Source organism: Felis catus, chromosome B2, assembly GCF_018350175.1.
Source record: "Felis catus isolate Fca126 chromosome B2, F.catus_Fca126_mat1.0, whole genome shotgun sequence".
Lineage (NCBI taxonomy): Eukaryota > Metazoa > Chordata > Mammalia > Carnivora > Felidae > Felis > Felis catus.
This window is the reverse complement of record NC_058372.1, coordinates 56,608,974-56,622,400: the sequence shown is the minus strand read 5'-3', so window position 1 is coordinate 56,622,400 and position 13,427 is coordinate 56,608,974. Positions and strand designations below refer to the sequence as shown.

The following is a 13,427-nucleotide window of genomic DNA, read 5'->3' as shown; positions in this document are numbered from 1 at the left end:
CCAAGCAAGTGAAAATTGTTCTCTTGATTTAATAATGTGGATGGGACATTGGAATAAAGCCCAAATACAGAGATGGAAACCAAGTGGGTAAGTAACTTCTTGCAAGGGTTGTTTGTGAAGTCAGGAGCAAGATAGGGTTATAAATATAAGATTTAGATTCAATAAACTAATGAGACAGGTGCGTGGGTGGCTCAGTTGGTTAAACATCCCTCTCTTGATTTTAGTTCAGGTCATAATCTCACAGTTGTGAGACTGAGCCTTGCATCATGCTCCACACTCTCAGCGTGGTATATGTATTCTCTCTCTCCTTTCTCTTTGCCCCTAACCCCTCTCTCTCTTTCTCTCTCTCTCTGTCTCAAAATAAGTAAATATATAAACATTAAAAAAAAGAAATTAATGAGTAATATCTCAAGAAATATGAGCGAGTGATTATGTTTGAGTGCTGATGGTGGAGCTTCAGCAGAAAGAACGTTAAAATGGAAAGATATCTTACTTAGCTCCTTATCTAGGCTATATTCAGTTTTGAGACTAGTATCTTTTTCTATATTCCCCCAAATCAGCAGAGGGAGCAGAGGGACCTATGCATAAAGGAGCTTAAGAAATACTTTTTGAAAACTAATCTTTTTGAAAATTACTCTCTGAAGAAAAACTGAGTCCAGATTAATTCTTTGTTGGTATGTACAAGGTAAAACTTCTAAGTAGGAGTTCAGTATAACTGTTCGGGGTGCCTTTACTGCATTCTTCCTATTTTTTTGTTTTTGTTTTGTTTTAGTCTACCAAATCTGGTGAACGTGCATATGCTTAGGAAATAAAATAATCCATTCACTTTAGCTTTGTCAAAAGATCTAAAAAAGACAATCTATTATACAAGTTATTACAAAATGCAATCCTAGTACAGAGAGGAATTTCAAGGACTTGCTATTATCCATACTACATTCCTCTTCGGTTTTCTGAATAATGGAAAATAACTATATTTCAAATGAAAAAGAACTGGTGTGAATTGATACACTGATATGCTCATATAGGTCCTTACAATTTAAATATGAAAATGTTGGTGGGATTAAAAGTATTTGTTTTTGGTTTGTGACAACAACAATAATAATAGCAATAATAAGAATCTCTTATTTTTAAAAGAGGTCATGTCACTGATTTCATCATCAGCATGATATTTTTTCCTATAGAAGAATATGCATTTATACTAATTTACCTCTTTGATAATCAATGGCATTCAGTTGAGAGATTGTTTATTGAATTTGGGAATCAACTATTTAAGCAGGGAAGAGAAGAAGAATATTTGAATGTGAAGAGAATCACTACTTATCTTTTATAATATTATTTTTAATCAACTGAACTTATTAACTCATTGTAGAATTTTTAAGAATCACTCCTAAGTAAGAAGAAATTGATGTTTTACCTTTTGATTGAGAATTAGGCTGTTCAAGTGTTTAAATTCATCTAATCATCAAGGGTTACTTAGGATCTAAGTGCAAAATATCCATAATAACCTGCATTTCAGTGAATTCATTAAAAGAAAAAAAACTGCTGAAACATAAAATAATTGCCATGCAAGATAACATTTCTATTTGTTATAATTATACTGATGCTCCTTATTGCTTTCCGTTGTGAACATCCCTAAAATGCTATCACGTTTATGACTCCATAAATCTGGAAAATGCCTTACAGTGAAATAATGGTCATCTGTTTCTAAATTAAAATGATATCATAACACTGGGGGCCTACGTGTATAAAGTTGTTAACTCCTATAAGCAAAACATTAAACAAAGGGAAATCTTTCTCAAATTTGATATTTCTAAAATAGCTATGCAGATAAAGAATTTCAAAGAGACAGAGAATTTTTTTTTTTACACTGAAAAATAAATTAAGATGTAGCCGACCTCTTGATCCAGGCTTGGCTAAATATATATGGTTGGAGATAAATAGTGGAAAGTGCAAAGAATTCAGTCAGTACTTTTAAATTAATACATGAGTAACTTCTGAGTAGGCATTCCTGAACAGAGTGTTCACAAAATGAATTAATATGAATAGATAGATAGATGCTCTGACCAAGGCCATGTCAGAAGAAAATGTATTACACTAATTGGACCAGACTCCTGCCATTGGGTCCTTGTTTTCCATTGAAAAGAATGTAAGCCAACAGAAAACTTCCCATACAAACTGCTTACTACAGCTAAATAAGATATAACTTTAGCTTCTGAATGTGCCTTCTGAAATAGTATCTGGAAATACCACCACTAGTATCAGTCTAAAGGTTAGGTACACTATGTTGCCTGTGACAAGAAACACATTTATAGGGCATAGTGTTGGAGGAGGTCATGGAAAGGATGTGATTTCAGAGCTGGGCCCTGGGCAATCAGAGGTTCTTCACCCCCTTCCTTGTCCTTGGAATGTGCATCCCGCCCACCGTTCCCAAGGTGGGAGCCATTTTCAAGGATGCAGACTTGAGAAAGCAACGCGTTGTTGGGACCATTTAGATGGTGTATGTGAGTGAAGAATTCCATTAAGGCCTCTAAAAAACAAGATTCCGGCAGGCCGACTTGGACGTCTATTTGTCTTGCAGCTGCTAAAGACAAACCTCATAAGTTCCTTTGCTTATCCAACCTGCCACCTACCAGCCTGGAGTGGCCTGCCTCTTTCTTCAGTCTCTTCTCGTGCCCAATGTGCAGAGGCCAGTTTCGGATTTCACCCAGGAAACTCCCAAGGTTGTGAACCAACAAATAGTTTGGTTAATTCTTTACTAGACAAAAAAGAACAGATACCACATTTGAATGTGTTCAAGGAGTGTGATAAATATATATGGAATTAATGAAGTGTCAGCACAGAATAGAAAAAGACAAAAAGGAGACAGTGTACTCTATTTAATCTTACTATGTCTGAGACTGAGTGTAAGCTACACGGTTTGCTCTCATTGGTTCCCATTTTGCTTAGGAATCCTGTGGCCTGGTCCCTGTATACTGCAATTCTGCTCTTTGTGAAACTTTATTTTATTACAATAGTTTCTCTGGTATACCGCAACGAGTCCAGTGCGAATCCAACCAGGATCCTGTTCTTGGATTCCTTACTAATTACATGAATTTAAGCATAATTTAAGCCTTGTCTGTTTCCTTGTTCAGAGTGGTTTTGTTATTTTCTCTCTTTGGTGTGTATGTGTATGTCTTCACCATTATATCAACACTGCAAATAAACTTTCTTACAGATATCTTTCTGGGGGCATTTGTGTGAGAGTTCCTTCACTAGATAAATGTTCCTCTGCCTTTCAGAGTATAATTGCTGGGTCATCAGTTAAGAGTAGTTTCCACTTTACTAGGCATTACCAAATGCTTTCCAAAATGGGCCAATTTACATTTATACAAGAAATGGATTAGATTTTTTTATTTTATCCTACATCTCCATCAACCCTTGATATTGTGATATTCTGTAATGTTTTCCAACCTTAAGGGAGGGAACAATTTCAATGATGTTTTAATTTTCATTTGCTGATTGCTAGATTGAGCACATTTCGTTTATTGTTAATCTGGCATCCCATTTCCAGAAATTGCCTGTTCCTGTCCCATGCCATTATTCAGTTATTCAGTTTTTAAAACCTTGATGTATAGATGGTCTTTATAGTATCTAGATATTAATTCTTTATTGCTTAAACATTTGCAGATAAATTATGCAAATCAGAATTTTTCTTTTAGCTTCTGTTATATTGCCATTTAATGAAAATATTTAAATGTACTCCCATTTATCATTTTCTTCCTCTTACATTTTTGCTTTTTGGGTCTTACTTAGGAAATAATTGTCTGCTTTGATATTATGTTTTCTTCTCAAATGCTTTTCTCAAATGTTTGCTTTTTACATTTATGTCTTTAATCTATAAGGAACTTATTTATTTACTTGTTTCAAGATTCAAACATAATTTAGAAAACTCAGGAAGAGAAGGAAAGTCTCCTGTATTTACCTGGATTTTAATTTTTTTTTCCTATTGTTTTTTTCTTCCTTCCTAATGTTCCAAGATTTCTTTTATCATTTCCTTTCTGCTTGAAGCATTTATTTTAGCCATTCTGAAGTTACTTGGTGATGATTTCAAGTTTTCCTTCAGCTGAATTCTCTGATTCTGTCTTGATTTCTGCTTCATTTCTGAAGGATATTTTTCTAGATAATGGAATTCAAGTTGACAGTTCTTTTCTTCCAACACTTGACAATTTTCCCACTTCTTTATAGTCTCCACAGTTTCTGCTGTAAAATCCACTGTCTTTTACAGTATTGTTTTTCTCCTACAAGTTGATTCTTGTCTGCTTTCAAGATTCTTATCTTTGTCTGCAGCTCTCAGAGGTTTGACTGATGTGTTTTAGTTTGGATTTCTTTGGGTTTTCCTGCTTGGGGCTAGCTCAGTTTCCAGAGTCTGTAGGTTTGTCATTTGCCACTGAGATAATTCCAGCTATTACTTACTCAAACACTTCCTTCTTTCTAACCACATTTTAAGTGCTCAATAGTTACATGTGGCTTGTGGCTACCTTATTGAACAGTTCAGGTTGAGACTATTTTGATCAATACAACCTACAATTTTATTTTCTTCATTGGCTTGGTTTAGTGTCAAGTATGGTGTCAAGTCTTTACTAGCCTCAAAACCGAAGTTTGTTTGCTTTATTCCTTAGCTTTATTCTGAATGTTTGTAAAAATAAGGATACAGTGTTGGTTGGAAGATTGATGTCACTAATTGGGCCTGTTAGCTTTGTACTGGTAAGGGGGAGTTTTGGTCATTAATTGGTTACAGATTGTTGGTTTATTCATACATTCTCCATATTTAATCAATTTTCATAATTGATAACTTTCTAGAACGTATCAGCTTTTTATTTTAAAATTTTATAAATGCCTTATAAATCTACAGATTTTTATTTTATGTCTGATTTTGTTTAGCATATTTTTATCACTATATAGCCTTTTGAATTAACTTTATGAAGATATAAATTAAACTAAAACACACCATTTTCAGTATAGAGTTCATTGAGTTTTGATAAATGTATTTATCAATGTAACTAATGCCATAATCAGAATATAGGACTGAAAGACCCCTGCTTAGCTTAATAACACACCCCCACCCTATCTTCAGTTCCGTAACGCCTCACTTGCAGGGCTTGCACTTCCACCAGTTGACAAACAGGATATCTGCAGTTAGACATCCGTACCCTGGGAGAGCTGTACCCCCCACCTTTCCCTACGCAAGACAGGAACAGGTTTTCACATAAATAACGATGACCGCTTTCATCTCGCTTCTGTAAACCTGCTTGCGCTCCCAAACCGGAGGTCCCCTGCCGCTTCGCACCCGGGCTCCAAGTTGCATCTGCCGAGAGAAACTCCATTTCCCAAGCTTTCCCAGGACGAAATTACCCCCAACCCTAACCACCACCGAGCAGAGAGCCTACCACCAGCCTGTATGCAAATGTAACTCAAAATGGTATAAAAGACCTGTAACCCCGTATATCGGGGCTCTCCCGCTTTCCAACACTGGGGAGCCCTGGTGCACCAGTAAAGACTCTCTGCCGACGTCGGAGTGCCGTGTGGTTCTTTGCGCCAACTCTCATTCCATAGGGCTTAGGAGCTTGGCTCCTAACATTTGGTGCATTGGCCGGGAAACCGAGGGAAGGCAAGAGAACCCCGGCCCCGTCGGTGGATGACTCTCCGGCCCGGGCCACTGACGGACTGACTGAAGACAGACTTCTGTGCCTTTGTCTACACACAGGTATTGTGTTCTATGTTTTGTCTCTGAACTGTGAATTCTGAGGCCGGCTGGCCACCTCAGTAGGAGTGTTGAAGGAGGACAGACGTGTCCTGAACCTTCACACCCCAGCCCCGAGGGACGCCTCGGTGGTGTTTGTAGGGGAGAACTGACAAGTTCGTCAGACTCCCCAAATCCATAGGCAGGCCTCCCCTGCCATCTGAATCTGAATACCTGGCCGCGGCTCCTTGGTTGTTGTCTAGTCTGTGTTGTCTGGTCTGTATCGACATTGTAGTCATATTCGTGTGTGTGTGTGTAAGTGTGCGTGTGTGGACGCGTGGACAGGACGACACAGCCATGGGACAGACACTGACTACTCCTCTATCTTTGACTCTGACTCATTTCTCGGACGTCCAGGCAAGAGCTCGCAATCTATCCGTTGAGGTTCGAAAAGGTCGATGGCGAACTTTTTGTTCATCGGAGTGGCCCACCCTATCTGTAGGGTGGCCCCGGGACGGGACTTTTGACCTCTTTGTTATATTACAGGTTAAGACAAAGGTAATGGATCCTGGACCACAAGGTCATCCAGATCAAGTGGCCTATATCCTCACCTGGGAGGATCTCATCCGGAATCCTCCGGCATGGGTGAAACCCTTCCTTCCTTCCTGCCCCACTTCTCAGTCTACCCTCCTTCCCCTGAAAACCTCCAAAAACCGAGCCTCAACCCAAACTCCAGATCCGCCCAAACCGGTTTTTCCCGATGAGTCCCAAAGGGACTCCCTCCTCCTAGACGCTTTGTCTTCGCCGCCCCACGCCCCCGAAGAGACTTCACCGCCCCACAACCCCCTCTTACTACCTCCACCCTATAATTCACCCCTGGCCCCCGTCTCCGTCCTGTCCCCGGTGCCCCCTACTTCCCCTCCTGCCTCCAGTTCCTCCTCCCCCTCCCCAACTTCTTCCCCCGCCTGTACGTCAGCCCCATCCTCTACTCCAGCCCCACCCGATCTAACTCCCCAGACCCCACCTCAGACCCCCCGCCTCCGTCTCCGGCGATCGGACGACCCGAACGGCCCTCCCACTTGGCAATCTTCCCTGTTTCCTCTCCGGACAGTCAACCGGACTGTCCAATATTGGCCATTTTCTGCATCCGATCTCTATAATTGGAAAACTCATAACCCTTCCTTTTCCCAAGAACCCCAGGCCCTAACCTCACTAATAGAGTCTATCCTCCTCACACACCAGCCTACCTGGGACGACTGCCAGCAGCTCTTACAGGTCCTTTTGACTACCGAGGAAAGGCAACGAGTTCTCCTGGAGGCCCGGAAAAATGTGCCGGGGCCTGGAGGTCTTCCAACTCAGCTTCCCAATGAAATAGATGAAGGGTTTCCCCTCACCCGCCCAGACTGGGACTATGAAACGGCTCCAGGTAGGGAGAGTCTCCGAATCTATCGCCAGGCTCTGTTGGCGGGTCTCAAGGGGGCAGGGAAACGGCCCACCAATTTGGCCAAGGTAAGGACCATAATCCAAGGAAAAGAGGAGAGCCCCGCAGCCTTTATGGAACGGCTTCTAGAGGGGTTTCGGATGTATACTCCATTTAACCCCGAGGCTCCAGAACATAAGGCTACCGTGGCCATGTCATTCATAGATCAGGCAGCGTCTGATATAAAAGGAAAGCTCCAACGGCTAGATGGGATTCAAACCTATGGGTTGCAGGAACTAGTTAGGGAGGCAGAAAAGGTATATAACAAAAGGGAGACCCCAGAAGAAAAGGAGGCTAGGCTAGCAAAAGAGCAGGAAGCACAGGAGGAACGAAGAGATCGAAAGAGAGATAAACATCTAACAAAAATCCTGGCAGCTGTAGTGACAGAAAATAGAACAGGAAAGTCAGGGGAAACGAAGAGGCGGCCCAAAATAGAAAAAGACCAATGTGCCTATTGCAAAGAGCGCGGGCACTGAATCAAAGACTGCCCTAAGCGCCTTAGAGACTCAAAGAAATCTACCCCCATACTCACCTTGGGCGAAGAGAGAGAGTAGGGGCGTCAGGGCTCTGGAGCCCCCCCCGAGCCCCGGCTAACTTTATCTGTAGGGGGGCATCCCACCACCTTCCTGGTGGACACAGGAGCTCAGCACTCGGTCCTAACCAAGGCAAACGGGCCTCTGTCCTCTCGTACCTCTTGGGTTCAAGGAGCGACAGGAAGAAAAATTCACAAATGGACTAACTACCGTACGGTTGATTTAGGGCAAGGGACAGTGACACACTCTTTTCTGGTAGTACCCGAATGCCCATACCCCCTTTTAGGACGAGACCTCCTAACCAAGCTTGGAGTTCAGATCCATTTCTCCAAAGCGGGGGCCCAAGTGCTAAACCGGGATGGCCAGCCTATCCAAGTCTTAACTGTGTCCTTACAAGACGAACACAGACTTTTTGAAACCCCGGTCACCACTAACCTCCTCGAAGCCTGGCTGCAGGACTTTCCCCAGGCCTGGGCAGAAACGGGAGGGCTTGGTCGAGCCAAATGCCAGGCCCCAATCATAATTGACCTAAAGCCCACGGCAATGCCTGTATCTATCAGGCAGTATCCCATGAGCAAGGAGGCTCATATGGGCATTCAGCCACACATTACCAGATTTCTAGAGCTTGGGGTCCTGCGACCTTGCCGCTCACCTTGGAATACCCCTCTCTTACCAGTGAAAAAAAACCTGGTACTCGAGACTACAGGCCTGTCCAAGACTTAAGGGAGGTCAACAAAAGGACTATGGATATCCATCCTACGGTCCCCAATCCCTATAACTTGCTCAGCACCCTGAGCCCAGACCGTACCTGGTACACAGTACTGGACCTAAAAGATGCATTCTTTTGTTTACCCTTGGCCCCCCAGAGCCAAGAACTGTTTGCTTTCGAATGGAGGGACCCTAAAAGAGGAATCTCAGGCCAATTAACCTGGACCCGCTTACCCCAAGGGTTCAAAAACTCCCCCACTCTCTTTGATGAGGCTCTTCACAGGGACCTAACTGACTTCCGGACTCAACATCCAGAAGTAACACTACTCCAATATGTGGATGACCTTCTTCTGGCCGCCCCCACAAAAGAAGCCTGCATACTAGGTACCAGACATCTGCTCCGGGAATTAGGAGAAAAAGGATACCGGGCATCCGCCAAGAAGGCCCAGATTTGCCAAACCAAGGTAACCTACCTGGGGTACATACTGAGTGAGGGGAAAAGATGGCTCACCCCTGGGCGAATAGAAACTGTGGCTCGCATTCCGCCGCCCCAGAACCCCAGAGAGGTACGTGAATTCCTGGGAACTGCTGGGTTCTGTCGCTTATGGATACCTGGGTTCGCTGAGCTAGCCGCCCCCCTCTATGCCCTCACGAAAGAGAGTGCACCCTTCACCTGGCAGGAAAAACATCAGTCAGCCTTTGAGGCCCTAAAAGAGGCCCTCCTCTCCGCCCCGGCTCTCGGGTTGCCAGACACCTCCAAGCCCTTTACCCTTTTCATAGACGAGAAACAAGGAATTGCCAAAGGAGTTCTAACCCAAAAATTAGGGCCCTGGAAGAGGCCAGTAGCATACCTGTCCAAAAAGTTGGACCCTGTGGCAGCGGGGTGGCCCCCATGTCTTCGTATCATGGCAGCCACTGCTATGCTGGTCAAGGACTCTGCCAAATTAACCCTTGGACAGCCACTAACTGTTATCACCCCGCATGCTTTAGAGGCCGTAGTGCGGCAGCCACCGGACCGATGGATAACCAACGCACGCCTAACTCACTACCAGGCCCTCCTACTGGACACAGACCGCATCCAATTTGGACCTCCGGTTACCTTGAACCCTGCCACGTTGCTACCGGCACCGGAAGACCAACAGAGCGCACACGATTGCCGGCAAGTACTGGCTGAGATCCATGGGACACGGGAAGATCTTAAAGATCAAGAGCTCCCAGATGCGGATCACTCTTGGTATACGGACGGGAGCAGTTACATCGACTCAGGTACCCGGAGGGCGGGAGCAGCGGTAGTAGATGGCCACCACATCATATGGGCACAATCACTACCTCCTGGCACGTCTGCCCAAAAGGCTGAGCTGATAGCGCTCACCAAGGCCCTAGAGCTATCCGAAGGGAAAAAGGCTAACATATACACAGATAGCCGATATGCCTTTGCAACGGCTCATACACATGGGAGTATTTATGAAAGAAGGGGCCTACTAACCTCAGAAGGAAAAGAAATTAAAAACAAAGCTGAAATCATTGCATTATTAAAGGCCCTTTTTCTTCCTCAAAGAGTAGCCATAATTCATTGCCCCGGGCATCAGAAAGGACAAGGCCCAATTGCAACAGGAAATAGACAGGCAGACCAAGTAGCCAGGCAAGTCGCTGTGGCAGAAACGTTGACCTTGACCACAAAACTTGAAGAAACCGATCTTACGACCAACAAATATGCTTACACCCCAGATGACCAGGAAGAGGCAAAGGCCATAGGGGCTGTACTGAATCAGGACACTAAAGACTGGGAAAAAGAAGGAAAGATAGTCCTTCCCCGAAAGGAAGCCCTGGCAATGATCCAACAAATGCACGCCTGGACACATTTAAGTAATCAGAAGCTGAAGTCACTGATTGAAAAAACTGACTTCTTAATCCCTAAGGCAGGCACCCTCATAGAACAGGTGACCTCCGCCTGTAAGGTCTGTCAACAGGTAAACGCTGGGGCTACCCGAGTGCCAGAAGGAAAACGGACTCGTGGTAACCGCCCAGGAGTCTATTGGGAAATAGACTTTACTGAAGTAAAGCCTCACTATGCGGGGTATAAGTACTTATTAGTGTTTGTAGACACCTTTTCAGGATGGGTAGAAGCCTACCCCACCCGACAAGAAACGGCACACGTGGTAGCCAAGAAGATTTTAGAAGAAATCTTCCCCAGATTTGGACTTCCCAAGGTAATCGGGTCAGATAACGGGCCGGCCTTCGTTTCCCAGGTAAGTCAGGGGCTCGCCAGGACACTGGGGATTAATTGGAAATTACACTGTGCATATAGGCCCCAGAGCTCAGGACAGGTAGAAAGAATGAATAGAACAATAAAAGAGACCCTTACTAAATTGACCTTAGAGACTGGCTTAAAAGATTGGAGACGCCTCCTATCTCTGGCCTTGTTAAGAGCCAGAAATACACCCAACCGTTTCGGGCTCACCCCATATGAAATCCTTTATGGGGGACCCCCCCCTTTTTGTCAACCTTGCTCAATTCCTTCTCCCCCTCCGATCCTAAGACTGATTTACAAGCCCGACTAAAAGGGCTGCAAGCGGTGCAGGCCCAAATCTGGACACCCCTGGCCGAACTGTATCGGCCAGGACATCCACAAACTAGCCACCCATTTCAGGTAGGAGACTCCGTGTAAGTCCGGCGGCACCGCTCTCAAGGATTGGAGCCTCGTTGGAAGGGACCTTACATCGTCCTGCTGACCACGCCCACCGCCATAAAGGTTGACGGGATTGCCGCCTGGATTCACGCATCGCACGCCAAAGCAGCCCCAAAAACCCCTGGACCAGAAACTCCCAAAACCTGGAAGCTCCACCGTTCGGAGAACCCTCTTAAGATAAGACTCTCCCGTGTCTGACTGCTAATCCACCCTGTCCCTGCACGAACCCAAAATGAAACCCCCAGCAGGAATGGTCTTTCTGTGGGTCCTCACAAGCTTGGGGGCGGGAATTGGAGCTAAAATTGTCAAAGAGGGGAACCCACATCAGGTTTACACCTTGACTTGGCAAATCTACTCCCAGAGTGGGGAAGTTGTCTGGGAGGTCCAAGGTAACCATGCGCTTAACACTTGGTGGCCCCCACTTACCCCTGATTTTTGCCAGCTGGCAGCTGGACTAGACACTTGGGATATCCCCCTGGTTTACCACTTTAGTCTCCTCCCTCATGGGCCCCTTAATACTCCTACTATTAATACTGGTGTTCGGACCCTGCATCCTTAACCGCTTGGTACAGTTCATAAGAGAAAGACTCTCTGTCATCCAGGCCTTGGTTCTAACCCAACAGTACCACCAACTAAGACAATTTGATGCAGAAAGGCCAGATACAATCGAATGAAAGGTTTCATTCGACGCCAAAAGAAAATGGGGGAATGAAAGACCCCTGCTTAGCTTAATAACACACCCCCACCCTATCTTCAGTTCCGTAACGCCTCACTTGCAGGGCTTGCACTTCCACCAGTTGACAAACAGGATATCTGCAGTTAGACATCCGTACCCTGGGAGAGCTGTACCCCCCACCTTTCCCTACGCAAGACAGGAACAGGTTTTCACATAAATAACGATGACCGCTTTCATCTCGCTTCTGTAAACCTGCTTGCGCTCCCAAACCGGAGGTCCCCTGCCGCTTCGCACCCGGGCTCCAAGTTGCATCTGCCGAGAGAAACTCCATTTCCCAAGCTTTCCCAGGACGAAATTACCCCCAACCCTAACCACCACCGAGCAGAGAGCCTACCACCAGCCTGTATGCAAATGTAACTCAAAATGGTATAAAAGACCTGTAACCCCGTATATCGGGGCTCTCCCGCTTTCCAACACTGGGGAGCCCTGGTGCACCAGTAAAGACTCTCTGCCGACGTCGGAGTGCCGTGTGGTTCTTTGCGCCAACTCTCATTCCATAGGGCTTAGGAGCTTGGCTCCTAACAGGACAATTCCATCATTCCAAAAAATTTTCTTTTGCCTCATTGCACTTATTTTTTTTTCCTTACCCCGGTCACAAGAAATCACTCTTCTGCTTTCAGGGTGACCTGGGTGGCTCAGTCCGTTAAGCATCCAACTTTGGCTTAGGTCATGATCTCATGGTTCACAAGTTCAACCACTGTGTTGGATTCTGTGCTGACAGCTCAGAGCTTGGATCCTGCTTCAGATTCTTCGTCTCCTTCTCTCTCTGCCCCTTCCCTGTTTGCACTCTCTCTCTCTCTCTCTCAAAAATAATAAAACATTAAAAAAAAGAAATCATTCTTCTGCTTTCAGTCATTAAAGAATCATTTTCTTTTTTTTTTTTTAATTTTTTAACATTTATTCATTTTTGAGGGACAGAGTGTGAGTGCAGGAGGGGCAGTGAGAGAGGGAAACACGGAATCTGAAGCAGGCTCCAGGCTCTGAGCTGTCAACACAGAGCCCCATGTGGGGCTTGAACCCATGAACTGGGAGATCATGACCTGAGCCAAAACCAAGAGTCAGACGCTTAGCTGACTGAGCCACACAGGCGTATCAAACAGAAATTTTAACTTCTTCCTTTCTAATTTGGATGCCTTTTGTTTCTTTTTCTTGCCTAATTGCTCTCACTAGGACTTTCAGTACTATGTTGAATAAAAGTGGTGAGTGGGGGTATCCTTGTCTTGTTGCTGATCTTAGAGGGAAAACATATTTTCACTGTTGACTAGCTATGGGCTTGTCATATTATGAACTTTATTATATAGAGATAAATTTCTTCTGGACCAAATATTTTGAGAATTTTTATCATGATAGCTTATTGATTTTTGTCAAATGATTTTTTATATCTATTGAAATAATCATATGACTTTTTTCCTTCATTCTGTTAATGTGCGATATCACATTTATTGGTTTGCATATGTTGAAACAAACTTGTATCTCAGGGATAAATCTTACTTAACCATAGTGTATGATCGTTTTACTATACTTTGAATTTTCTTTGCTAGTATTTTGTTGAGGATTTTTGT

At 44.4% G+C, this 13,427-nt stretch overlaps 2 protein-coding genes across 2 annotated transcripts; both read left to right on the top strand.

Annotated features, from left to right (window-relative positions):
• Positions 1-6,002: 6,002 nt before the first annotated feature.
• On the top strand, positions 6,003-6,676 carry LOC123385413 (proline-rich receptor-like protein kinase PERK2; the record flags this gene model as incomplete). The annotated part of the gene is made up of 1 exon (XM_045057699.1): positions 6,003-6,676. A coding segment is annotated over exon 1 (600 nt), but the record flags the coding sequence as incomplete, so codon positions are not given.
• A 27-nt stretch (positions 6,677-6,703) lies between these two features.
• LOC123385412 lies at positions 6,704-11,795 on the top strand (the record flags this gene model as incomplete). The annotated part of the gene is given in 4 exon segments (XM_045057698.1): positions 6,704-8,410; positions 8,413-10,092; positions 10,189-10,939; positions 10,993-11,795. Coding segments are annotated over 4 exon segments (4,473 nt in total), but the record flags the coding sequence as incomplete, so codon positions are not given.
• Positions 11,796-13,427: the final 1,632 nt, after the last annotated feature.